General features: G+C 45.7%; 1 protein-coding gene across 1 annotated transcript in view; it reads right to left on the minus strand.

Moving 5' to 3' along the window:
* The window catches only part of LOC115465558 (serine/threonine-protein kinase MRCK alpha-like), an 806,479-nt gene that overhangs the window by 436,527 nt on the left and 345,132 nt on the right, over positions 1-24,820 (minus strand). The window contains 3 exon segments of the mRNA XM_030196108.1: positions 5,658-5,906; positions 15,258-15,458; positions 23,249-23,342. Of these exon segments, the coding sequence (XP_030051968.1) occupies positions 5,658-5,906; positions 15,258-15,458; positions 23,249-23,342 (544 nt within the window).

A 24,820-nucleotide genomic window follows, 5' to 3' on the forward strand; every position in this document is an offset into this window, starting at 1 on the left:
CGAAGCACCCCTCTGAGAAACCGTGTCACATCCGGGCAACAGCCAGAGAGAGGCCAGAGATCTTCCCTCGAAAACATAAGGCCGGAAAGACCCTCCTTTTCGCGGCACCACAAAGTAAATGGAGTAACGGCAAGAGCGAAGTTCGGCGGGAGGCACCGGGGACACTGTCCCTATGTGAATCAAGCCTTGCAAAGTCTCCTCTACCGCCGCCCGTTTGGCGGCAGAACCGCATCGGGAATCCACAAACACATCTCTTATCAGGGCATTGAATTCTATTCTGTAGCCATCTCTGATCAGGTCCAAGACCCACTGATCTGAGGAAATTTTGGCCCACTCCTCGAGAAAGAGGGAAAGTCATCCTCCTATCACAGGAATTGAGAAGGGGGCCGGCGCACCATCATTGAGAGGGTCGCCCTTGAACTCTAGGTCTTGAGCCAGCTGCTGCGGAATGTTTGTCCAAGCGAAAGGAGTTCCTCTGCTGAAAACGGGCACGTGAAGTAAACCCAGTAGAACGCCCCGGGCGATACCTTCGAGCTTCACGGAAGCGAGGTCTGTAAGAGGAGGGAACCGCCTGGCCCTTGGAGGAAGGCCGCGGCCTATCCTCGGGTAAGCACTGGGGTTTAGCATCCCCCAGGCCTTTAACAATGTTCTCCAGTTCCTCCCCAAATAGAAGGCCTTGAAAGGGCAACTTCACCAACCTTTGCTTAGAGGCCATGTCAGCCGCCCAATGCCGTAGCAACAACAGGCGGAGAGCTGCCACCGCCACAGCCATCTTTTAGCCGAAGCTCTAACCAGATCGTAAAGGGCGTCAGCCAAGAAAGACAAGGCCGACTCCATCCGCGATGCCACCTCCACAAGGGGCTCCGCTTCATCTCCGGGCTGTTCCACTGACTGTTGTAACCAAGTGAGGCAGGCTCGGGCAGCGTAACAGCTGCATGCAGACGCCCATAAGGATAGGCCTGAAATCTCAAAGGACCGCTTTATAACTGATTCAAGGCGTCGGTCCTGCATGTCCTTCAGGGCAACTCCTCCTTCAACTGGGAGGGTAGTTCTCTTTGTCACAGCCGTGACTAGGGCTTCCACTTTAGGCACAGCCAGGCCCGCCAAATGCTCCTCACTTAGAGGGTATAACTGTCCCATAGCCCTGGCAACTTTCAAAGGCCCCTCGGGGTCAGCCCATTGAGCCGAAATAAACTCTTGGATGGAGTCATGCAAAAAAAAGGCTCGAGCAGGCTTCTTTGTACTTGTCATTCTCGGATTAGCAGAGGAGACTTCAGTACTCGCAGGATCTTCAATAGAGAGGGCCTGCAATGCATTAGAAATAAGCGCTGGCAGCTCATCGCGGTGGAAAATCCTCACCGCGGAAGGATCATCTGGATCCAATGGCAATCCTGCACCTTCCTCTGGCTCTCCAGACCACGAGGGCCTGCCAGACCCCTCAGACTCCTCACATCCCGACCACAGGGGGGGGGAAAGGGGTGCGCCACACTCTGAAGGGGAATCCACCCTTCTGCGCTTTTCCTGCGGCCATCTGTCAGGGGAAAACGCACCTGACAGCAATTCCAGGCCGGACTCCACTGGAGGGGACACACGCAGCCGGGCCGATTGAGACCCCTGCGGGAGAGCCCTTTTTATCATAAATGCTTTATGCAGCAGCAAAACAAATTCAGGGGAGAATGGCTCACCCTGGCCTTCCGGTTCCAGACCGGGGGTAATGGCTCATATTAGCCTCCATACAAAACTCCCCTCCAGTCTCAAATCCCTCTGCCTCAGTGGGGGTAGTGTCATGCTGTTCCAAAATGGCGCCCGCTGCCAGCTCCACGGAGCAGGAAGAAACCTCGCCCACCATGCTCGGGCCGGCTCTGACGTCAGAAGAGCACGATTTACAGAGCCCAGCTGCTGATCTGCGCTTGCCACAACGGGAACAGCGCTTAACAACCTCCGCAGCCATCGCCGAAAACGGCAGGAAATTAAAAATGGCGGATTTGCGCCAAAATCGTCCCAAACGCGGGCCCTCCCCGGAGGAGCTACAAAATGCTCTTACCTCACCGGACCGAGTCCACAGAGCTCCAATCTGCTGCGCAAACAGAAGAAAACCTCTTTTCTGGGATTGCAGTGCTACAGCGCGAAGCGACTTTTTTTTTTTTTTTTTTTTTTTAACGCTGTGAGGAAAGTTAGAGGCAACAGCACAAGAGGCAAAATTTTTTCCACTCCAGAGGATCAGTAGCGTGGGAAAGGCAGTGAAAGGGCGAACCTATGTGCCTGCATGAACAGCATGGGCAAAGATAGGGACAGGGCTTGCCTATGTGTCTACATCCACATCAGGGGCCGGGTAAGGCAGGGAAAGGGCGTATCTATGTGCCTTTAAAGTGGGCACCACCAGCCACAACACCCCTGCTACAACTAACAACAGCACAGGAGCCTTCCCAGGCAGATTTTCTGAAGGAGCTGAATAAGCTGCGTCCACCCTGCTGGGGAGATAGAGAATACTGAAGAGGCAGATGGAGCTAGCTTGTCATGAGGCACTATGGTTTTCAGTGCTCTCTATCTCCCCCTGCTGGTTGATGGACACAACCCACTCGTAATGGATTCATCTGCTTGATGACAAGGAACTTTAGGTTGTAAATTTAAAATTTCTATTTAAAAAAAAAAAAGCTTGCCTCTTGCTTTGACTGGGGAGCTGACTGAAGTAAGATCTTCTCTGATCAGCACCTGAAAACCTCCAAGTGGAGGCTGCAGAAGGAGTGGGCTGGGACAGGGAGTTCATGGTATCAGTATGCTTCTTGATGAGGTCATTGACCTCCTCCACCTTGTCCCCCCAAAATGATCACCTCTGCAAGGGACATCCGCCAGCTTCTCCTGAACCGTTGGTTCTAGTTCTGAAACATGCTGCCAGATGAGTCTGCACATATGAATATCTAATGCTTTTGATGTGGTGTTCAGAGTCTCGGCATTATAGGTTGCCTGAGATCAGTGAATTCAAAACTCCTTCTGCTTGGCTACTAACTTATGCAGTTGTGCTGTCTGATCTGGAGCAGAGTGTCTGCAAACTCTGCCACACTAAACACCAAGTCCAGCAAATGGATGCTGTCAAGCTTGTAGGACTTTATGTGGGACATAAGCATAGAGCCCTGAAAAGCTTTCCTCCCACAAAATTTCAGAGTCCTAGCATCCTGCTTCGGGAGCACCAAAGCATGTGTCCTGATATTTCTGGCCCTTTTGAGGGTGGATTCAAGCACCTTGGAATGGTGAGGAAACTGCTTCTTCTTGAATCCAGGAGCAATCTAGACTCCAGAAAATGGGCTGCACAGAGAGAGGGGGTTTCCCAATTTCTCAACTGCACAACCTGAACAATGCTATGCATGGGTACTGTCACAGCTTCCTTGGGTGGAGCGTCATAGTCAAGGATGTCCCAACATCTCGGCCCTGGGCTCGTCCTCGATCTCCAAATTAAATGGGATGGATCTAGCCTTCACTCTCAAAAAGAGACAAGGAAAGCGCCTTTGGGGGAGACTTTCTCCTTGCCTGAGGTAGGGGGGTGGGATGGGCCATTTGCAGGCAGATTAACTGATGCCTCATCTGAGAAGTCCTCAGATGCCTGTATCAGCAAAATAATCATGTGAAGACCAAGTCTGTGCCCGCTGTGGGTCAGCGCCAAGGAATGGTCCCTCTTGTACTGGTGATGCTGGTGTCCCAGAGCTCTTTGTACCATGCTCTGAAGAGGTCCGATGTTGGTGCTTCTTCGCATCCACTTGATGCACAACATTGGGGTCCCTCAGCGCCAACAAGGATAACATCAAATCCTGGCATGTCCTCGGTGTGGATCTGATGATATTTGGCTTAATGAGGCCATACTAATGCCCAATGTCAAGGCAGGTGGCAACCACCTCGGTGTCAGCACATCCCCAGTATCCGATTCAGCTCCGCCAGCCATTGGGACAAATGCTTCCCAATGCCAATGTTGATGGACCGGACTTAGTGGTTCCAAGAAGCTTCTTGAGCAGGGCCTCCCGACTTTTGGGTTCTTTACTGCAATTTAGAGCAGAACTTAACTGTTAGAGGCTTAGCTGTCAAGTTCAAGGAACAGCAAGCATCAACTGTGAGGGTCATAGAGATGACTTTGCTGCACCGTGAGCATTTCTTAAAATCTCAGAGTTTCAAGTGACATCAGGGCAAAAATAGCCACAGTGAAATCAAATGGCTCTATTTTTTTTTTTTTTAAATAAGTCCTGACCAGGAGCTCAGGTCTAAAGTGGGCTGTGAAGCCAGGTCAAAAATAAAGAAAAAAGGGCTGGGAACACTAAGAAAAACTAATGAGAGAAAGAAAAAATTAAAGAAAAAGGAAGAAGGGCCTGTACACTCATACTGGAAAAAACCCAGGATGGCACAAAAGAAAAAAATCCAACTGTGCTCAGGAGAGCCAAAAAATACCAGTCTGCTCTGCTCCATGGTTAAAAATAGACTGCTGGTCCTGTACGTTTGAGGAAGGTGGAAAGGAACCCATGCATGCATGGTGCAGCTGCCAAAAGGTTTCTTCAGTATGCCGGGTATCGTCCGTGCCGGGGATCTGTCGGATGACATCACCCAACTGTGGTAATTCTATAATCTAAACACAGAGGAAGATACAGCCCAGCTGGTTAGCGGTGAAAGTCTTCTACATCAAGATAAGCATTCTTGTTTTTCTTCAATTTAATTACAAGATAATTTATATACATTGATATGTGTATCCCTACCAGCCTGGTGCAATGATGGTGGTACTCTATTTCTCCTGTGTTGTGTTGGGATGGTGAATTAATTGAACACTATCTTGTAATTTTATGAGGTGAAACATTTTTTTAAATCACTTGTTCCCATTGTAGTATATTTGTTGGATAAAGGGAAATTGGATATTTTAGGTTTTTTCCCATTATTTTTATATCAATTACTAGATGACAAATCAAAAATAGTGTTTATGGATATTTTTTTATTAAAAGTGTACTGAGGTACAACATTCCCACCACCAAGAGTAAGCATTCCAGAAGCCCTGTACATCTGCAACTTTATTGGTTCCACCTGGAAAAACAATGCTGTGCCAATAAAACAGCTCAGCCAGCTCAGATACATTATACATGGTATACAACAGAAATTTAGGTTGATGAAAATATCTTTGACCAGAAGCTGCAGCTTTACCATTCTCCATTTTACTTTGATAAACTCTATTTCTTTTATTGCTTTGTATCATTCCAATCCAGCCAAGAGTTGGTCAGGCCCCCCTCTACCTAGTGCTAAAATTTCTGTTTACAAGGAACAAATCAGTTAAATATTTACTCTTCTTTTGGTCTATTTCTTTTCTTTCAATTTGAATTGTTAAAACTCTTTGTATTATTGCTTCACTCATGGTTTCCATATACAAAGAGAAGACTACCTTGTCCAGTTGCTGGTCTGCTCTATGGAAAAGAAAATGAAATATGGAGTACATAATTAAAAAGAATTCTCTCCTAGGTACATAAAACCTTTCATAAATTAAGACCATAATACTTTTTTTGAAGAGTGGAGGGTGCCTTCACACTATATTAAGGAACAAAAAGATAATCCAAATGCAACTCCACCAGTAATGATGTCTATAACAAGAAATAAAAATGTTGGAAGAAAAATCTGAGCTAACAGCTGATACTTACTGAACTTTTAAGACAGTCATCATCTACATCAAAATTCGATGTATCTGTGGGGCTGCTAACTTCTGGGATATAAGGTGCTTCACAGTTCCGAATGTTTTCCCAATCGATGCCAGCAAAGAAGGGGTGCTTTTTGAAGTCGTCTATCCCATTCTGTCCAAGTCGGTGCTCCCGGCTGCAAATGAGCCGACGCATAAGATCCTTTGCATTTTCAGAGACATCTGCCAACTGCACAGGAAACTGGAACCTCTCCTTTACAGCAAAGAAAATAATCCTATTTACAACATATTTAGTATGGTCAATTATACAGTAGTATAGGCTCTACCTTGATGAATTTACAAGTGTGATTATCAGATATTAGAGGACTTGCTCCAATCACACAGTGGATAGGGCTGGGGACTAGAACCTGGTCTAGTGAGTACACTACACTGCTTTCAATCAAATAAATATTGGAATATGAAAAATGTTATGTATGGGAAAATTCAGCAGACTGCCTGGAATGAAAGAGTATAATATAGCACAGATGCATTGCTTCCTTAGCACACTCCGATATATATATATATGGGGGGGGGGGGGGGGGAGAGAACAAAAACAGAATTTATAAAAGCAGGAGATGAGAATCTATACATGTTTTGAAAGAACTTGAGATTCACTGTTAATTTATATCCTACAAATTGTACAGTAGTAGAACTGAACGTTTACGATGCAAGTTGTTTACTAGGCCACAAGACCAGGTTTGGATTTAAGAACAGGCAACTGCCATTGATGCAGAATTCTGACAAGCGACAGAGCACTGTCTCTTCTGACATGCTGCTATCTGGGCCTGCCACCGTACAAGAGGCAGGGCACTGCGTTGCATTACAGGGCCTGTGACTTCACTTCTGCTCCAAGAACCCACACTCAGCTTTCTGGAGGTGGTTAGTGAACCACCGCCTTGAGTGAATTCCTTCAAAAAGGCGGTAAATAAATCCTAATAAATAAATAAATAAATAAACAATCGTTGATCCTGTAACTTGCAGAGTAAGCAGACACGAGCAGTAAAACCTAAAGAAGTGTTAGGGGGGGTATGGGCAAAAGAGTTGGGCAGGGGCTCCCATGGCATATAATTTTGGAAGATAAGATTTCTTCCTGGCATTCACTAAACAAATCTATCAATAATTTTTCAGTTGAAGAGGACTGTCTATGGGTAACCAAATTTTAAATCCAGTCCTGTAGAAGACCCAGGCAAGCAGATCTTTCTAATATACATAGTGCCTTATTTCCTGTTAATGTCTTCCTCCCAAATATATTTATAAATTCATATCAAATAAACACTACCAATGTCTGAAACATCCAATGGCATAGTAAAGGCTACCCAACCATTTTATAAGTTTTCTTGGAGTACATTTTGGTTTGATAGCCTATGCCTGTAATACTACCTTGTGAACTACCTAGTTTAGGTTTCAGTAGATTGTTATATATCTGACTGGATATTCAGAAGCCTACAGGATACTAAACTCAAAATGCTTTACCAATAAGAGTAGAAATCAGAGTTGAGCTATGTCTATAATTTTTAGCTATAAGCTGTAAAGTTTTATTTCAGGTATACTGCACTATTTCCCATCCCCCATCTCTCTTTTTCCTATCAGCCACATGAAGGAATTTCTAGCTGGTCACATGCTCTGATGGGGTCTCATGTTGCTAAGGTAACTCAGATACCTGGTATATCCTGTTATGAAAATAAGTTACTGAGAAGAGGAATGACAAGGACCAATTGCAAGCTTCCAGCACATATGAAAGTCCCAATTACAAGTCTCCATATGCAGCACCTATGATTGGTCCAGGGTAGAGGAGCGGTAGATGCTCACAACAGCCTATAAACCCACGCTGCAGACAAAGGAACTCTGAAAACCTAGGCTTGGAGATAGAGTTTCAGATCTGTCCAATGGCCTATGCTTTTCCCGAAGGGGTCTGCTTCCTCCCCCCCCCCCCTTCATACCTGGTAGAATCTAATTCTCTATAGCTATGAATCTTTCTTTCATTTATTCTTTCTTTCTCTAATTTCTCTCTGTTCTTTGACCTTTGTATGAGGAACAAACTTTCTTCCTCCTTTCTCTCTTCATCTAATTAGTCTAATTACTTATAATTACCAGAGGTACTGATGTTAGATTTTGTAAGTTTGTTATAACTTGAAACTGATGTCTGATGTTGTGATGGTGGGTAATTAAAAAGACTTTTAATTCTCTCTAATTCCTGTACAATTTTTTCTATAATATTTGATAGAATTCGTAAGTGTTTTAGCAAATAGCAAACCAAATTGCGCAGCCTAGTACAGTTATTGGGGTGAAAATAAAAACAAAATCTGGTGTCTCAGTGGGATTTTCCAATCCAAATAAGAAAAACAATATGCACTCAGAAAGATAGGAACTATACTGTTATACTAATGGAAAAAAACACCCAAACATTTCACCTAGAAAGCAGACACACAGTGTAGGCTAGATTACCATCATATATCCTAACCCAGGTCCTCCAGCTAAACAGTGCAACAGAATCAGAATTCTTTAATAGTGACCATTAACCTATTGGAAACCATGTTATTTGCTCTTGTGACTCAATGTGAAGTATGAATCTCAAATGCAATTAACTGATTTAGTTACATTTTCCTGCTTGTGAATTTAATTTTTAAATCTCTTCTATTTGGTCTACTGACAAACAGAACCAGTTTTGAAAACTTCATTTTCTGCATTCAGAAATGTTTCCACTTAGGTCTTCTGGGTCCGTAGGGTGATTGAAGAGCCTGGATCATCTATAAAAACTAACAATGACCTTAATTGGCAGTGGCTTGCTTCCTTCCCTGGTCACCACCACTTATAGATAATGCACTCCCTTTAAAGAAGGTGTGCTTGAAAAATGAAACACTGAAGGTACTTGGCGTCTCCTTTGATCCCATTTTGAATTTTAATTATCATGTTGTTCAACTGACCAAACAGACTTTCTAGAAACTAAGGCAATTGTGCAGAATATGAAAATACTTCTCTTTTACTCAGTTCAATTTATAATTAGCAAATTGGATTGTAATTTATTTTATGTTGGTTGCTCCAGGATGTTATGTAGGAGACTAAAGACACATAAGAACATAAGCATTCCCATACTAGAACAGACCGAAGTATCCTGTTTCCAACAGTGGCCAATCCAGGTAACAAGTGCCTGGCAAGATCCCAAGAGAGTACTGTAGAATACTACAGCTAGACTGATCTTCCAGGCAAACAAATAGGAAAGAGCAACTTCGTTGTTGAGACAACTGCATTGGTCTACAGAAGCATGAACACTGTTTAAATTACGTATTTTAATACATGGTTCTGCACCTTCACCATTCTCATTGATTGTCATATTCTTCCTCCAGGAAAAGCCTTCATTCAAATGATCAGTTAAAGCTAAATTACCTATCTGTTGACGGTATTAGATACAAATGTGTCCAATCCCTCACCAATCTGCAAAGATCTGGAACTTTTTGCCAACAGATATTAGCCTGGAAGCAAGCAGTGAACTACTTAAGAAATGCTTAAAAACTTTTCTATTTAAGTATTATTTAAATTATTAAATTTTTAACTATAAGTGATTATATATACTTCTGGCTATGTATGTTCCCAGTATCTAACTTGAGCTGCATTGTCTTATTTTCATCCACATTCAATCTTATAGGTAAAATGTGGAATATCAATAGAGCTGTAATGTAATGTAAAGCGAATGCTACATACCTGTAGAAGGTATTCTCCGAGGACAGCAGGCTGATTGTTCTCACTGATGGGTGACGTCCACGGCAACCCCCTCCAATCGGAATCTTCACTAGCAAAGACGTTTGCTAGCCCTCGCGCGCCCATGCGCACCGCGCATGCGCGGCCGTCTTCCCGCCTGAACCGGCTCGTGTTCGTCAGTCCCGTATGTAGCAAGACAAAGACAAGGGAAGACACAACTCCAAAGGGGAGGCGGGCGGGTTTGTGAGAACAATCAGCCTGCTGTCCTCGGAGAATACCTTCTACAGGTATGTAGCATTCGCTTTCTCTGAGGACAAGCAGGCTGCTTGTTCTCACTGATGGGGTATCCCTAGCCCCCAGGCTCACTCAAAACAACAAACATGGTCAATTGGGCCTTGCAACGGCGAGGACATAACTGAGATTGACCTAACAACTTATCCAACTAACTGAGAGTGTAGCCTGGAACAGAATAAAAAATGGGCCTAGGGGGGTGGAGTTGGATTCTAAACCCCAAACAGATTCTGAAGCACCGACTGCCCGAACCGACTGTCGCGTCGGGTATCCTGCTGCAGGCAGTAATGAGATGTGAATGTGTGGACAGATGATCACGTTGCAGCCTTGCAGATCTCTTCAATAGTGGCTGACTTCAAGTGGGCCACTGACGCAGCCATGGCTCTAACATTGTGAGCCGTGACATGACCCTCAAGAGCCAGCCCAGCCTGGGCGTAAGTGAAGGAAATGCAGTCCGCTAGCCAATTTGATAAGGTGCGTTTCCCCACAGCCACTCCCCTCCTGTTGGGATCAAAAGAAACAAACATTTGGGCGGACTGTCTGTTGGGCTGTATCCGCTCCAGATAGAAGGCCAATGCTCTTTTGCAGTCCAATGTGTGCAGCTGACGTTCAGCAGGGCAGGAATGAGGACAGGGAAAGAATGTTGGCAAGACAATTGACTGGTTCACATGGAACTCCGACACCACCTTCGGCAAGAACTTAGGGTGAGTGCGGAGGACTACTCTATTATGATGAAATTTGGTGTAAGGAGCATGGGCTACCAGGGCCAGAAGCTCACTGACTCTACGAGCTGAAGTTACTGCCACCAAGAAAATGACCTTCCAGGTCAAGTACTTCAGATGGCATGAATTCAGTGGCTCAAAAGGAGGTTTCATCAGCTGGGTGAGGACGACATTGAGATCCCATGACACTGCAGGACGTTTGATGGGGGGCTTTGACAAAAGCAAACCTCTCATAAAGCGAACAACTAAAGGCTGTCCCGAGATCGGCTTACCTTCCACACAGTAATGGTATGCACTGATTGCGCTAAGGTGAACCCTTACAGAGTTGGTCTTGAGACCAGACTCAGACAAGTGCAGAAGGTAGTCAAGCAGGGTCTGTGTAGGACAAGAGCAAGGATCTAAGGCCTTGCTGTCACACCAGACGGCAAACCTCCTCCATAAAAAGAAGTAACTCCTCTTAGTGGAATCTTTCCTGGAAGCAAGCAAGACACAGGAGACACCCTCTGACAGACCCAAAGAGGCAAAGTCTACGCTCTCAACATCCAGGCCATGAGAGCCAGAGACTGGAGGTTGGGATGCAGAAGCGCCCCTTCGTTCTGGGTGATGAGGGTCGGAAAACACTCCAATCTCCACGGTTCTTCGGAGGACAACTCCAGAAGAAGAGGGTACCAGATCTGACGCGGCCAAAAAGGAGCAATCAGAATCATGGTGCCTCGGTCTTGCTTGAGTTTCAACAAAGTCTTCCCCACCAGAGGTATGGGAGGATAAGCATACAGCAGGCCTTCCCCCCAATCCAGGAGGAAGGCATCCGATGCCAGTCGGCCGTGGGCCTGAAGTCTGGAACAGAACTGAGGGACCTTGTGGTTGGCTCGAGATGCGAAGAGATCTACCAAGGGGGTGCCCCACAGGAAGATCCGGCGCACTACTCTGGAGTTGAGCGACCACTCGTGAGGTTGCATAATCCTGCTCAACCTGTCGGCCAGACTGTTGTTTACGCCTGCCAGATATGTGGCTTGGAGAAACATGCCGTGACGGCGAGCCCACAGCCACATGCTGACGGCTTCCTGACACAGGGGGCGACATCCGGTGCCCCCCCTGCTTGTTGATGTAATACATGGCAACCTGGTTGTCTGTCTGAACTTGGATAATTTGGTGGGACAGCCAATCTCTGAAAGCCTTCAGAGCTTTCTAGACCGCTCGTACCTCCAGGAGATTGATCTGTAGACCTTGTTCCTGGAGGGACCAGCTTCCCTGGGTGTGAAGCCCATTGACATGAGCTCCCCACCCCAGGAGAGACGCATCCGTAGTCAGCACTTTTTGCGGCTGAGGAATTTGGAAAGGGCGTCCCAGAGTCAAATTGGACCAAATTGTCCACCAGTGCAGGGATTCGAGAAAACTCGTGGACAGGTGGATCACATCCTCTAGATCCCCAGCAGCCTGAAGCTAGGGTCCATTGAGCAGATCGCATGCAAAGACGAGCCATGGGAGTCACATGAACTGTGGAGACCATGTGGCCGAGCAATCTCAACATCTGCCGAGCTGTGATCTGCTGGGACGCTCGCACCCGGGAGATGAGGGACAACAGATTGCTGGCCCTTGTCTCCGGAAGATAGGCACGAGCCGTCCGAGAATCCAGCAGAGCTCCTATGAATTCGAGTCTCTATACTGGGAGAAGATGGGACTTTGGATAATTTATCACAAACCCCAGTAGCTCCAGGAGGCGAATAGTCATCTGCATGGACTGTAGAGCTCCTGCCTCGGATGTGTTCTTCACCAGCCAATCGTTGAGATAAGGGAACACGTGCACTCCAAGTCTGCGAAGCGCTGCTGCTACCATAGCCAGGCACTTCGTGAACACCCTGGGCGCAGAGGCGAGCCCAAAGGGTAGCACACAGTACTGGAAGTGGCATGTTCCCAGACGGAATCGGAGATACTGTCTGTGAGCTGGCAATATCGGAATATGCATGTAAGCATCCTTTAAGTCCAGAGAGCATAGCCAATCTTGTTCCTGAATCATGGGAAGAAGGGTGTCCAGGGAAAGCATCCTGAACTTTTCTTTGACCAGATATTTGTTCAGGGCCCTTAGGTCTAGGATGGGACGCATCCCCCCTGTTTTCTTTTCCACAAGGAAGTACCTGGAATAGAATCCCAGCCCTTCTTGCCCCGGTGGCACGGGCTCGACCGCATTGGCGCTGAGAAGGGCGGAGAGTTCCTCTGCAAGTACCTGCTTGTGCTGGAAGCTAAAAGACTGAGCTCCCGATGGGCAATTTGGAGGCATGGAGGCCAAATTGAGGGCGTATCCTTGCCGGACTATTTGGAGAACCCACTGGTCGGAGGCTATAAGAGGCCACCTTTGGCGAAAAACTTTCAACCTCCCCCCGACCGGTAGATCGTCCGGCACAGACACTTTGATATCGGCTATGCTCTGCTGGAGCCAGTCAAAAGTTCGCCCCCTGCTTTTGCTGGGGAGCTGAGGGGCCTTGCTGAGGCGCACGCTGCTGATGAGAGCGAGCGCGCTGGGGCTTAGCCTGGGCCGCAGGCTGTTGAGAGGGAGGATTGTACCTATGCTTACCAGAAGAGTAGGGAACAGTCCTCCTTCCTCCATAAAACCGTCTACCTGATGAGGTAGATGCTGAAGGCTGCCGGCGGGAGAATTTGTCGAAAGCGTTATCCCGCTGGTGGAGCTGTTCTACCACCTGTTCGACTTTTTTCCCAAAAATGTTATCCGCACGGCAAGGGGAGTCCGCAATCCGCTGCTGGATTCTATTTTCCAGGTCGGAGGCACGCAGCCATGAGAGTCTGCGCATCACCACACCTTGAGCAGTGGCCCTGGACGCAACATCAAAGGTATCAAATACCCCTCTGGCCAGGAATTTTCTACATGCCTTCAGCTGCCTGACCACCTCCTGAAACGGCTTGGCTTGCTCAGAAGGGAGCTGGGTCCACCAAGTCCGCCAGCTTACGCACATTGTTCCGCATATGGATGCTCGTGTAGAGCTGGTCAGATTGAATCTTGGCCACGAGCATGGAAGAATGGTAGGCCTTCCTCCCAAAGGAGTCTAAGGTTCTGGGGTCTTTGCCCGGGGGCGCCGAAGCATGTTCCCTAGAACTCTTAGCCTTCTTCAGGGCCAGATCCACCACACCAGAGTCGTAAGGCAACTGAGTGCGCATCAGCTCTGGGTCCCCATGGATCCGATATTGGGATTCTATTTTTTTGGGAATGTGGGGATTAGTTAGTGGCTTGGTCCAGTTCGCCAGCAATGTCTTTTTCAGGACATGATGCATGGGTACTGTGGACGCTTCCTTAGGTGGAGAAGGATAGTCCAAGAGCTCAAACATCTCAGCCCTTGGCTCATCCTCCACAACCACCGGGAAGGGGATTGCCGTAGACATCTCCCGGATAAAGGCCAAGAAAGACAGACTCTCGGGAGGAGAAGGTTGTCTTTCAGGGGAGGGAGTGGGGTCAGAAGGAAGGCCATCAGACTCCTCGTCAGAGAAATGTCTGATGTCCTCCTCTGCCTCCCACGAGGCCTCATCATCGGTATCAGACACAAGTTCACGGACCTGTGTCTGAAGCCGTGTCCGTCTCGACTCCGTGGAACCACAGCCACGGTGGGAGCGTCGAGAGGTGGACTCCCTGGCCGGCAGCAGCGAAGTTCCCTCCCCCGACATCGTCGGGGAGTCCACCTGGGAGGCAGCCGAAACTGGTACCGCAAGCGGCACCGGTACCGGGGACCTCACCCCGGGCAAAGGGCCAGCTGTCGCCTCACTCGACGGCACTGGTGGCGCAAGCACCTCCGGTACCGGAGAAGGGCGCAACAGATCTTCCAGAATGCCAGGAAGAACGGCCCGGAGACTCTCGTGCAGAGCGGCTGTAGAGAAAGACTGAGAAGCCGGTGCGGGCGTCGAGGTCAAAATCTGTTCCAGGCATGGAGGCGGTACCGGGCTGTCCGGGGTAGAGCGCACCGACACCTCCTGGATGGAGGGTGAGCGGTCCTCCCGGTGCCGATGCCTGCTGGGTGCTGACTCCCTCGGCGACCCAGAGCTCCCGGTACCAAGTCGGGAAGGTGACCGGTGACGATGCTTCTTCGACTTCTTCAAGCGAAGCATGTTACCGGAGCTCCCCGGTACCGATGAGGAGATTACCCGGGCGCACTGGGTGCACTTCTTGAAGCCGCTGGAAGGCTTCGATGTCATGGGTGGAAAAATCGCGCCGGCGGGCGACCAACAAGGCCGCTGCCGAAAGCGAAAGGAAACTTACGCTGGGAAAAAACTAGAAATATGGGAAAAAGGGTTCTTTTTCTTTTTGAAAGAAACACAAAAGACGCGCGAGCTCTTCTGAGGGGCACGAAACGGCGGCAAAACACGACCGTCCCGAGCGCGGACCCTTATAGAAATATAAGGGGCGACTTATTTAGTGCACACTAAAACTATTAGCACATCTTAGTAAAAGGACCCCATAGTCAGCTCTTAAAAAATTATATTGGATCTATATATTGAAAGAAAATGCTACCTAAGCTTTCATTTATGTCAGAACAAACTGCTACCGATCAACCTTTCAACTGCAAACCACAGCAGTAAAATTTACAAACATGGTACATTTTGTGACCTGTCCCCCTAATGCCATCCATCTTCTGAACTATCTGAAATAAACCTGAAACTTGAAGATGTTGGATAAACCACCAGATCTACAGAGTTAGAAAAATCAATGCTTTTTACAGCAATTTGGTACTACTGTACTCAAAATTATAATGTTGGCTACCAGCTTTGAATACATCAAAAAATATACTCAGTGTCACAATTTATAAAGAACTGCATACAATAGTTTCAAAAGGGGAAAAGAAGATAATACTGACTTTATGATTCATTATCTTTCCATATGTCTCCACTAAGGACTCAGCATAGAAGGGGGTTTCTCCATAAAGCATCTCATACATGCAGACGCCTAGGGACCACCAGTCACACTCTGGGCCATACTTCCCCTTCCCATCCTCCATAGCTTGCAAGATTTCTGGAGAGATGTAATCAGGTGTTCCAACTGCAACTGATGACTGGACCTGAAGAAAATAGAATGCAAAGGATCAAAAACAATCCACCATATTCTGACATGGTGGCAATTTCCAGTAAGCCAGCTTGGTGCAAGCTATGCAGAAACTTCTGTAGTGACTTTTAAAAGAGAAAGCACATGGTCAGTTTCTCTTTCAGAATTGCACCTATTTGTACAAAGAAATATGAGCAAAATTATGTAAGTGTATTTGAAAATACACACCTCTTTTTAATGTGGTCAAACGTACACTTGTGAAAGCTTATACGATACATACTTTAACCGATACAAGTATACGCTCCACATGATTTATCCAGCCAATTCAATTATTAATCAGCTAGCTCCCTGTGAAACACTTCTGGTTTACTGTTCTACAAATTAAAGCACTGCGCAATAGTTTTAAACTTCATAAGCAATAACAAACAGCAATCTGGTTGAAAAACTGGGAAAAAAAATTAAGAGGACAATTCTGTGCTCTTTAAAGTAGCGAAGCCCAGGGAAGAGACAATGATGAACATTACCAATGCTGGAAAATCTGGGTAGCCTCCCTGTACTCTCAGGATGTGATACTCCACTCCTAGCCTCAAAATGTCCCAGGATAAGAACAAAAATGTACATGACTCCAGAAACAAAAATGTACATCCTGAAAAAAGTAAAAAGCCATGAGATAAGAGGCAATGTTCTGTTGTGGATTAGGAACTAGTTAATATATAGTAAACAGAGGGTGAAGTTAAATGACCATTTTTCTCAATGGAGGAGGGTGAGTAGTGGAGTGCCGCAGGGATCTGTACTGGTACCAGTGCTATTTAACATATTTATAAATGATCTGGAAATCAGAATGACAAGTGAGGTGATTAAATTTGCAAATGACACAAAACTATTCAAAGCTGTTAAAATGCATGTGGACTGTGAAAAATTGCTAGAAGACCCTAGAAAATTGGAGGACTGGGCATCCAAATGGCAGATGAAATTTACCCCCCCTGTTTACTAAGCCATGTTAGTGGCTGCCACGCAGCAATGCCGACACAGCCTATTCAAAGTGACTGGGCTGTGTCAGCATTAGCGCACAGCCAGAGGCGTAGCTATGGGGGTGCAAGGGGAATGGTTGCGCCTCCAAACGGACTTTAAAGAAAACGGTGCCTACGCCGATGACAGCTTTTGTTAATTGAAGATTATTTTTTTTTAGTTTGCAGTATTGACTTTCTCCCCTTCTCTCGCCCCCCGTGGAACTGGCATCCCTCCCTCTCCGAATGCAAAACCGCTTTCTGCTCTCTCTCCCTCCTCCAGAACGTCAAACCTCTTCGTTTAGTGGCCCCTGCAGCATATAACATGCTGCCTAAGACGGGTCAGATCCTTCCCTCTGCATGTCCCGCACGAAGGAGGTTTGATGGCTTGGGGTGGGGGAAGGGAGAACGAAAGCGGTGCTGGATTCGGGAAGGTAGGTTGAAGGAAGCAGGCACTGGACCGGGAGTGGTGGGAGCAGTTGAAGGAAGGAGGTGGTACTGGACAGGGGGGCAGGACCACCGAGAAGGGAGATGGGTGGCAAAATTCCCCTGGGCCCGGCCTCCAAGGGGGGCCTGGTGCCGGGGTCTCTCTCTCTCTCCTGAGCCCGACGGTACCCGGGTGATCGCATCCTGTCAGAAGCAGGAGAGAGAAAACCTGTGCTGGGCCCCCCCCCCCTTGGAGGCTGGGGAGGAGCAGACACAGGGTTTCGGGCCGTGGCCTCTGGTTTGGCTGGCGGGGGTCCCCAGGCCCCACCAGCAGAAGTCTTTGCCCAGCGCTGGTCTTCACACTGCCTCATTGCCTGCCAAGCAGCTGCTTTTCCCCTCAGGTCACTCATGCTCAATTTTGAAACCAAGCATGCGTGATATGAGATTAAAAAGCAGCCACAGGGGCAGGGCAGCCAGTGAAGAACAGTACTGGAGGAAGACTTCTTCTGCTGGCGGGGCCTGGGGATCCCCGCCAGCCAAGGTATTTGGAGTTGTGGGGGAGGGGGGTGGCGGCCCTGCCCCGGGCCTGCTCAGTCTCTCAGCGGCCCAAGGGTGGGGGTGGGGGGGGGGGGGTTGAAGGAAGAAGGAGGTATTAGAAAAGGAGGAGAGATAGGGACACTACTGGAAAATGGTGGGGGAAATAGAGACAAGGGGGGGAGTGTATTGGCTGCCATTTCATGTTTGTGGTTTGCTTAAATTTGCTTGTAAAAAATGTAAAATGTTTCATGGCTTTGTTCAGGTTTTTTGTTTTGTTTTTTTAATTTCTTATAGTTAACAAAACTAGAGATCCATTTCGCTTGTTCTTGCCTTCTTTTTCAGGAGTTAGGTATACGTTATTTTGAGGATTCTTTCATTTATCAAGCTCCTAATTTTTGGTTATCCCTTCCATCTGTTCTGCATTATCTGGGTTCTTATTCTTTTAACTTATCTATTCAAGGAATTTGGCTAATTTGGTTATATCATTTCTCTTAGTTGTTACCCGCTTTGAGCCACTTTTGTGGGAGTTAGCAGGATGCAAGAGTTATATTGAATTACATTATGCTGGAAAGGGAGGGAGATGGTGACACAGAGGGACACTACTGGAAAAGGAGGAAGATGGGACAAAAGGGGTAATGCTGGAAAGGGGAGGGACATGAGGACATGAGGGGTAATGCTGGAAAGGGGAGGGACATGAGGACATGAGGGGTAATGCTGGAAAGGGGGGGAGATAAGGACACTGGGGGTAATGCTGGAAGTGGTTGTGTCTCCAGCACCTTCGCTGATCTGTTTCTGTGAGTCCTGACGTCCTGCATGCACGTCCTGCACGTTACATGCCGCAGGACATCAGGAATCACTCAGGACTCACAGAAACAGATCAGCGAAGGCGCTGGAGACCGGTGCAGAAGATGACTTCGGCTGGCGGGGGTTGGGGACCCCCCACCAGCAAAGGCACCTGGCTACGGCATCGATGGGGGAGGCTGCCCACTAATCTAACCAAGCTACTCCATTTTCTTTCAGTTCTTTCCAGTACCATGAATTTAGAAAAAAAATATACAAAAAGTGTCAGGAAAGTCTGTCTGGGACAAATTAACTCTCTGAAAAATTTAACAGAATGGGATGATGTGGCATATGGGAAAACTCATGAAAAGTAGCATCAAGTTCAAAAATGGGCCAGTTCAGACTGGGGGACCCAGAGAAATAAGCTCCTGAAAAAAATGACCCAATGCATTTCTATTGAAGAAGCAGTTCCAACTTTTGCAGCACTGAACCTTACATACAGTGGAACACAGCAGTTAAGGAATTCCTCCTTTCAAACCACCTCCCCCCTCCAAACAATATATTCCCCAATGGTCCCACAAATACCTACTCAATTACTCACTAACTCTCACAACCACTTCCAAATACCTAACTCCAGACTCCGCCCCTTCTGCCTCGCATCACCTTATGCCTGGAACAGACTTCCCGAGCCCATACGCCATGCGCCCTCCCTGCCCATTTTCAAGTCCTTACTCAAAGCCCATCTCTTCTCCCTTGCTTTTGGCGCCTAACCGCCTTCCCCATTCATGATACCTACACTGACTACATAGTTTGTCACCTTTAGATTGTAAGCTCTCTTGAGTAGGGACTGTCCTTCCCCATGTTTAAACTTGTACAGCGCTGCGTAACCCTGGCAGCGCTATAGAAATGCTAAGTAGTAGTAGTACTTCGAAAAAAAGATTGCGTTGGAGGCAAAAACATATAGTAAAAAATTTTTAAGGTATATTAAAAGCAGGAAGCCGGCAAAAGAATCGGTTAGACCGCTAGATGACCGAGGAGTAAAAGGGGCGATCAGGGAAGACAAAGCTGTAGCGGAGAGATTAAATTAATTCTTTGCTTCGGTCTTCACTGAGGAAGATTTGAGTGGGATATCAGTGCCAGAAATGGTATTCGAAGCTGACGAGTCAGAGAAACTTAATGAATTCTCTGTAAACCTGGAGGATGTCATGGGGCAGTTTCTACAAACTGAAGAGTAGCAAATCTCCTGGACCGGATGGTATTCATCCCAGATGGTATTTATTCCAGGGTTATGATAGAACTGAAAAATGAGCTTGCGGAGCTATTGTTAGTAATATGTAATTTATCCTTAAAATCGAGCATGGTACCGAAGATTGGAGGGTGGCCAATGTAACGCCAATTTTTAAAACAGGTTCCAGAGATCTGGGAAATTATAGACCAGCGAGTCTGACGTCGGTGCCGGGCAAAATGGTAGAGACTATTATTAAGAACAAAATTATAGAGCATATTCAAAAGCATGGATTAATGAGACAAAGTCAACATGGATTTAGTGAAGGGAAATCTTGCCTCACCAATCTACTACATTTCTTTGAAGGGGTGAACAAACATGTGGATAAAGGTGAGCCGGTTGATATTGTATATCTGGATTTTCAGAAGGTGTTTTGACAAAGTACCTCATGAAAGACTCCAGAGGAAATTGGAGTCATGGGGTAGGAGGTAGTGTCCTATTGTGGACTAAAAACTGGTTAAAAGATAGAAAACAGAGAGTAGGGTTAATGGTCAGCATTCTCAATGGAGAAGGGTAGTTAGTGGGGTTCCCCAGGGGTCTGTGATGGGACTGCTGCTTTTTAACATATTTATAAATGACCTAGAGATGGGAGTAACTAGTGAGGTAATTAAATTTGCTGATGACACAAAGTTATTCAAAGTCATTAAATCGCGGGAGGATTGTGAAATATTACAAGAGGACCTTACGAGACTGGGCGTCTAAATAGCAGATGACGTTTAATGTGAGCAAGTGCAAAGTGATTCATGTGGGAAAGAGGAACCCGAATTATAGCTACGTCATGCAAGGTTCCACGTTAGGAGTCACGGACCAAGAAAGGGATCTAGGTGTCGTCGTTGATGATACTTTGAAACCTTCTGCTCAGTGTGCTGCTGCGACTAAGAAAGCAAATAGAACATTAGGTATTATTAGGAAAGGAATGGAAAACAAAAATGAGGATGTTATAATGCCTTTGTATCGCTCCTTGGTGTGACCGCACCCCGAATATTGTGTCCAATTCTGGTCGCCGCATCTCAAAAAAAGATAGTGGAATTAGAAAAGGTGCAGAGAAGGGCGACGAAAATGAGGAAAGGCTAAAGCGGCTAGGACTCTTCAGCTTGGAGAAAAGGCGGCTGAGGGGAGATATGATAGTGGTCTATAAAATGAGTGGAGTGGAACAGGTAGATGTGAAGCGTCTGTTTATGCTTTCCAAAAATACTAGGACTAGGGAGCATTCGAAGTTACAAAATAGTAAATTTAAAACGAATCGTAGAAAATATTTCTTCACTCAAGGTGAAATTCAACTCTGGAATTCGTTGCCAGAGAATGTGGTAAAGGCGGTTAGCTTAGCGGGGTTTTAAAAAGGTTTGGATGGCTTCCTAAAGGAAAAGTCCATAGACCATTATTGAAATGGACTTGGGGAAAAATCCACTGCTTATTTCTGGGATAAGCATAATAAAATGTTTTGTACTTTTTTGGGACCTTGCCAGGTATTTGTGGCCTGGAGCCTGGGCTTGATGGACCTTTGGTCTGTCCCAGTATGGCAATACTTATGTACTTCTATGGCCTCCAAAACTAAACACAATACTCCAAGTGGGGCCTCACCAACAACTTGTAGAGGGGGCATCAACACCTCCTTTCTTCTGCTGGTTATACCCCTCTCTATGCAGCCTAGCATCCTTCTTTTCCTGATCTGCTTCAACATCATGGATTCTCAGCTCCATCTCCTCTAATCTTTCTGTTACGGCTGCTAATTTCTCCTCTAGTTTGCTTACCACAATTTCAGTGATTTACAATTCCAACTTGGTGGCTTTCAGCTCCTGCAGTACCAGCATCAGAACACTCTTTGCTTGACTCCTTTCCCTTGCTCTTATGAACCAGCGACAAACCTCTGGCAGCACTTGGACTCCCAGTACTATCTGGCTTTGCGGTCTTCCTAGCATATATATTCTTGATGGTGGAAGTCACTTTCATTTTCAATATGTATGGCATGGAATCCTTTGTTCTCTACTACTTGTAAACCCAGTTATCCTTTGGACCACCATTAAAACTTAGGAGATTCCTCTCTGAGGGGGGTTTCAGCAGAGATGAAATGTACTGAAATTGTGGCTGTTTTGCATGGCTGTTTTAAACCGTAAGTTCCAAGAGCACTGGTTTCTGCTCATTCCCCCCTATAAACATTCGGTAGTGTAGCTACCACAATGCCAGATCCACAACTATCAAGGGCTAAAAGATGACTTTTCCAAGTCTACCTGGCTAGTAGTTTTTGTTGTTCTTTTCCTCCAGGAATTTGTCTAAACCTTTTTTAAGCCAGCTACATTAATCACCTTGGAAGCAGATTCCATAGCTCAATTAAAAACACGTGAAAAAATAATCTATGATTTGTTTTCAATATGCTGATCATTAGTCTCTTGGAATGGCCAATAACTTTTCAAATGCTACTAAAACATTCTACCAACACATTATTAGTCTGTTTTGGATTTGATTCATGCTGGGTTTGATCAAGGTGAGGAATAACTTATATTCTTGGATGTTTCTGCCACCTTTGACACAATTCATCATGAAATACTGGTTAACAAGCTGTACTCCATGGGTATTCAGGGTACTGTAATGCAGTTGTTTAGCTCTTTTTTTGTCTGACTTTTTTTTTTTTTTTTTTTAAATAGATGGTAACAAGTCAGCTTGGTCTCCTATCACAACAGAAGTCCCTCAGGGTTCTGCCCTCTCTGCGATCTTATTTAATCTTTGATGCCGGTCTGCTGTGTGCTCTCATGCTTGGGAGTCTATTAATGGGCTTTATGCTGATGACATTCAGTTTTTTTTTTTCCAGTACTGTGATCTGTTCCTGATACTTTGTCTTTTCTTATGATGCACTTTCAAAAGCTAAGCGCTCTCGAAATTTGTGTTCTACTGATAAGTGCTCATTAGATATCCATTCATTTAGGTGCATCTGGCTTGAGGCTAATCGATCTGCAATGCCTCAAATTGCTGGTGCCTCAATTTGGAATTTGGAAATGTGAGTGGTGTCATCCATTGTGCAATTCAGGAAGCAGCTGAAATCACTCTGTTTTTACTCAGGCATTTGGAGTCACGATGTACGTGGGTGCTCACTGTACAACATTAGTTGCTGTGTTTGTTTTTTGATACGTACTGTCTCAATGCTAATGATTATGTATGTTTGTTGTACACTGCCTAGGGTGAATGGATAGAGCGATTTATAAATATTTTAAATAATAAATAAAACAAAACGTTCCAAATTTAACCACTCCACACCACTAATGATTTTATAAACTATTGGACTCCTCTCAGTCATCCATTTTCCAAGCTGGAGAGTCCTAACCTGTTCTTTCTTAATAAGTGAGGTGTTCCTTCCACTTTAGGAAAAGCATGATCCATCCCCATGAGATCCCCACAGGGTTCAGGTCCATCCCCATGGGATTCCCGCAGACCTGGGTCCATCCTCACGAGATTCTCACTAGCCCTGTTCCCATGCAGCTCTCTACGAGAGGCCAATACTAATAATAATCAATACTATAGATGGAAACACAGAAAAGATTATGTAAGATTCTACTCTATTACATTTATAAACAAGAAAAAATATTGCAAGATGTCACAAATGCAGGGTTAGATTGCTTCAAGGGGTCATGACTGACTGATACAACAGGTAGTACAATAAATATATTCATAACTGCCAATTTGAAGACAGCATTTTACATTTTTATACAATACTCAGTTTAAATACATATTATTAATTTTGTTGTTGATAATAAACTGACTATATGTTTTTTAACTTACAGTTCCATCTTCCATTAGTTTCAGACAAGAACCAAAATCTGCTAACCGAATGTGTCCATTCATGTCCATTAAGATATTGTCTGGTTTGATGTCCCTGCAAAACAAATATATTAATATTTGAGATGTAATAAACATAATTGATGTATCTTAAGATGCAATTACTCCCCCAATGGTTAATTATTTACTGAAAAAGCAAGACCTGAAGACTAACAGTACTCTATCTGAGAATGTATGAATTTACAATGTTTTCTTGGGGGGGGGGGGGGGGTATTTTCAGTAGGGTAGGTCACAGGTTCCATATACTTTCACATATAACCCACAATCAGACCACTGGGAAAAGAATTATTATGCCTCCAGGTTCATTTAATTATAGCACTGTTTGTACTTTGTTGAAAAGTATCATCACACAACTAGTAATCACTGATAATGTTGTAGAGTCCTGAAAGACTGTAGTAGCTTACAGAAAAATGAACACCAAGGATAGTTACTAGTATACTCATTTTTTTCAGGGATAATTAGCTCAAGATACATGATATGAGGAATAGTGAAGCAGTAGATAGAACTAGGGAGGTCAGGATTCAAACCTCACTGGCACTCCTTGTGATACTAGGCATGTCACTTTACCCTCTATTGCATCAGGTGCAAAATAAGAGTCCCCTAGAAAAAACAGGGGAGGGAGGATGTTAATGTGAATATGGTGAATATAAACCAAGGGTTTATATTTAAGTTTTCTTTCCCCTTGCCAGTGGTATCCTGTATTCCTCTCGATCCTTACCTCCATGATGTCTTCCTTTCGCTGCTGCCTATCCCCCGAACTAAAAGAGTTCCAGCTTTCACTTTCACCCCCTCCCTTCCTGAACAGACAAAGCCCTCCTCCCTGACCGACCCATAAGGCCTTCCCTGTGCCTACCGTACAGCCCTAGTGGTCTAGTGGTGAGCTAGGGCAGGAGTGATCATTAAACACACCTGCCTATGCCATCTCCATAGCAAAAATGACTGCTACGATTTCCAGTGGCAATCTTGTGAGACTGCCCACTGGAAGGCATAACAGCCATTTTCATTATACAGATAGCATGGGCAGGAATGTGTGAGGATTGTTCTCGCCCCAGCTCACCATTAAACCACTGGGGCTGTACAGTAGGCCCAGGGGGGCCATATGGGTGGGTCCAGGAAAGGGGGGGGGGTCCTTCTATTCAGCAGGAAGGAGAAATGAAGTGGTTGATGGGAAGCGGCAGTGAAAGGAGGGAGGGAATGGGAGGAATGCCAGACATCAGGGGGAGGAAGGGTTAGCAATTTTTGATACTTTTTTTGGCCAAAAAAGGTAAAATTATGTCTTACCTGATAATTTTCTTTCCTTTAAGGCAGCAGATGAATCCAGGAACTAGTGGGTTAAGTCCACCTACCAGCAGGTAGAGATAGAGATAAACAAACTAAAGGCAGTGATGCCAGACGGCCAGCTCCTTCCTCAGTTAGTATGTCATTCATAAGCATTTTATATAAATAAACCGTACTCCCTTCGTAAGCATTTGCCAAGGCCAAAAATATGAAACCAATAACAACCAGAACCCATTC

This window comes from Microcaecilia unicolor, chromosome 3 (assembly GCF_901765095.1).
Source record: "Microcaecilia unicolor chromosome 3, aMicUni1.1, whole genome shotgun sequence".
NCBI lineage: Eukaryota > Metazoa > Chordata > Amphibia > Gymnophiona > Siphonopidae > Microcaecilia > Microcaecilia unicolor.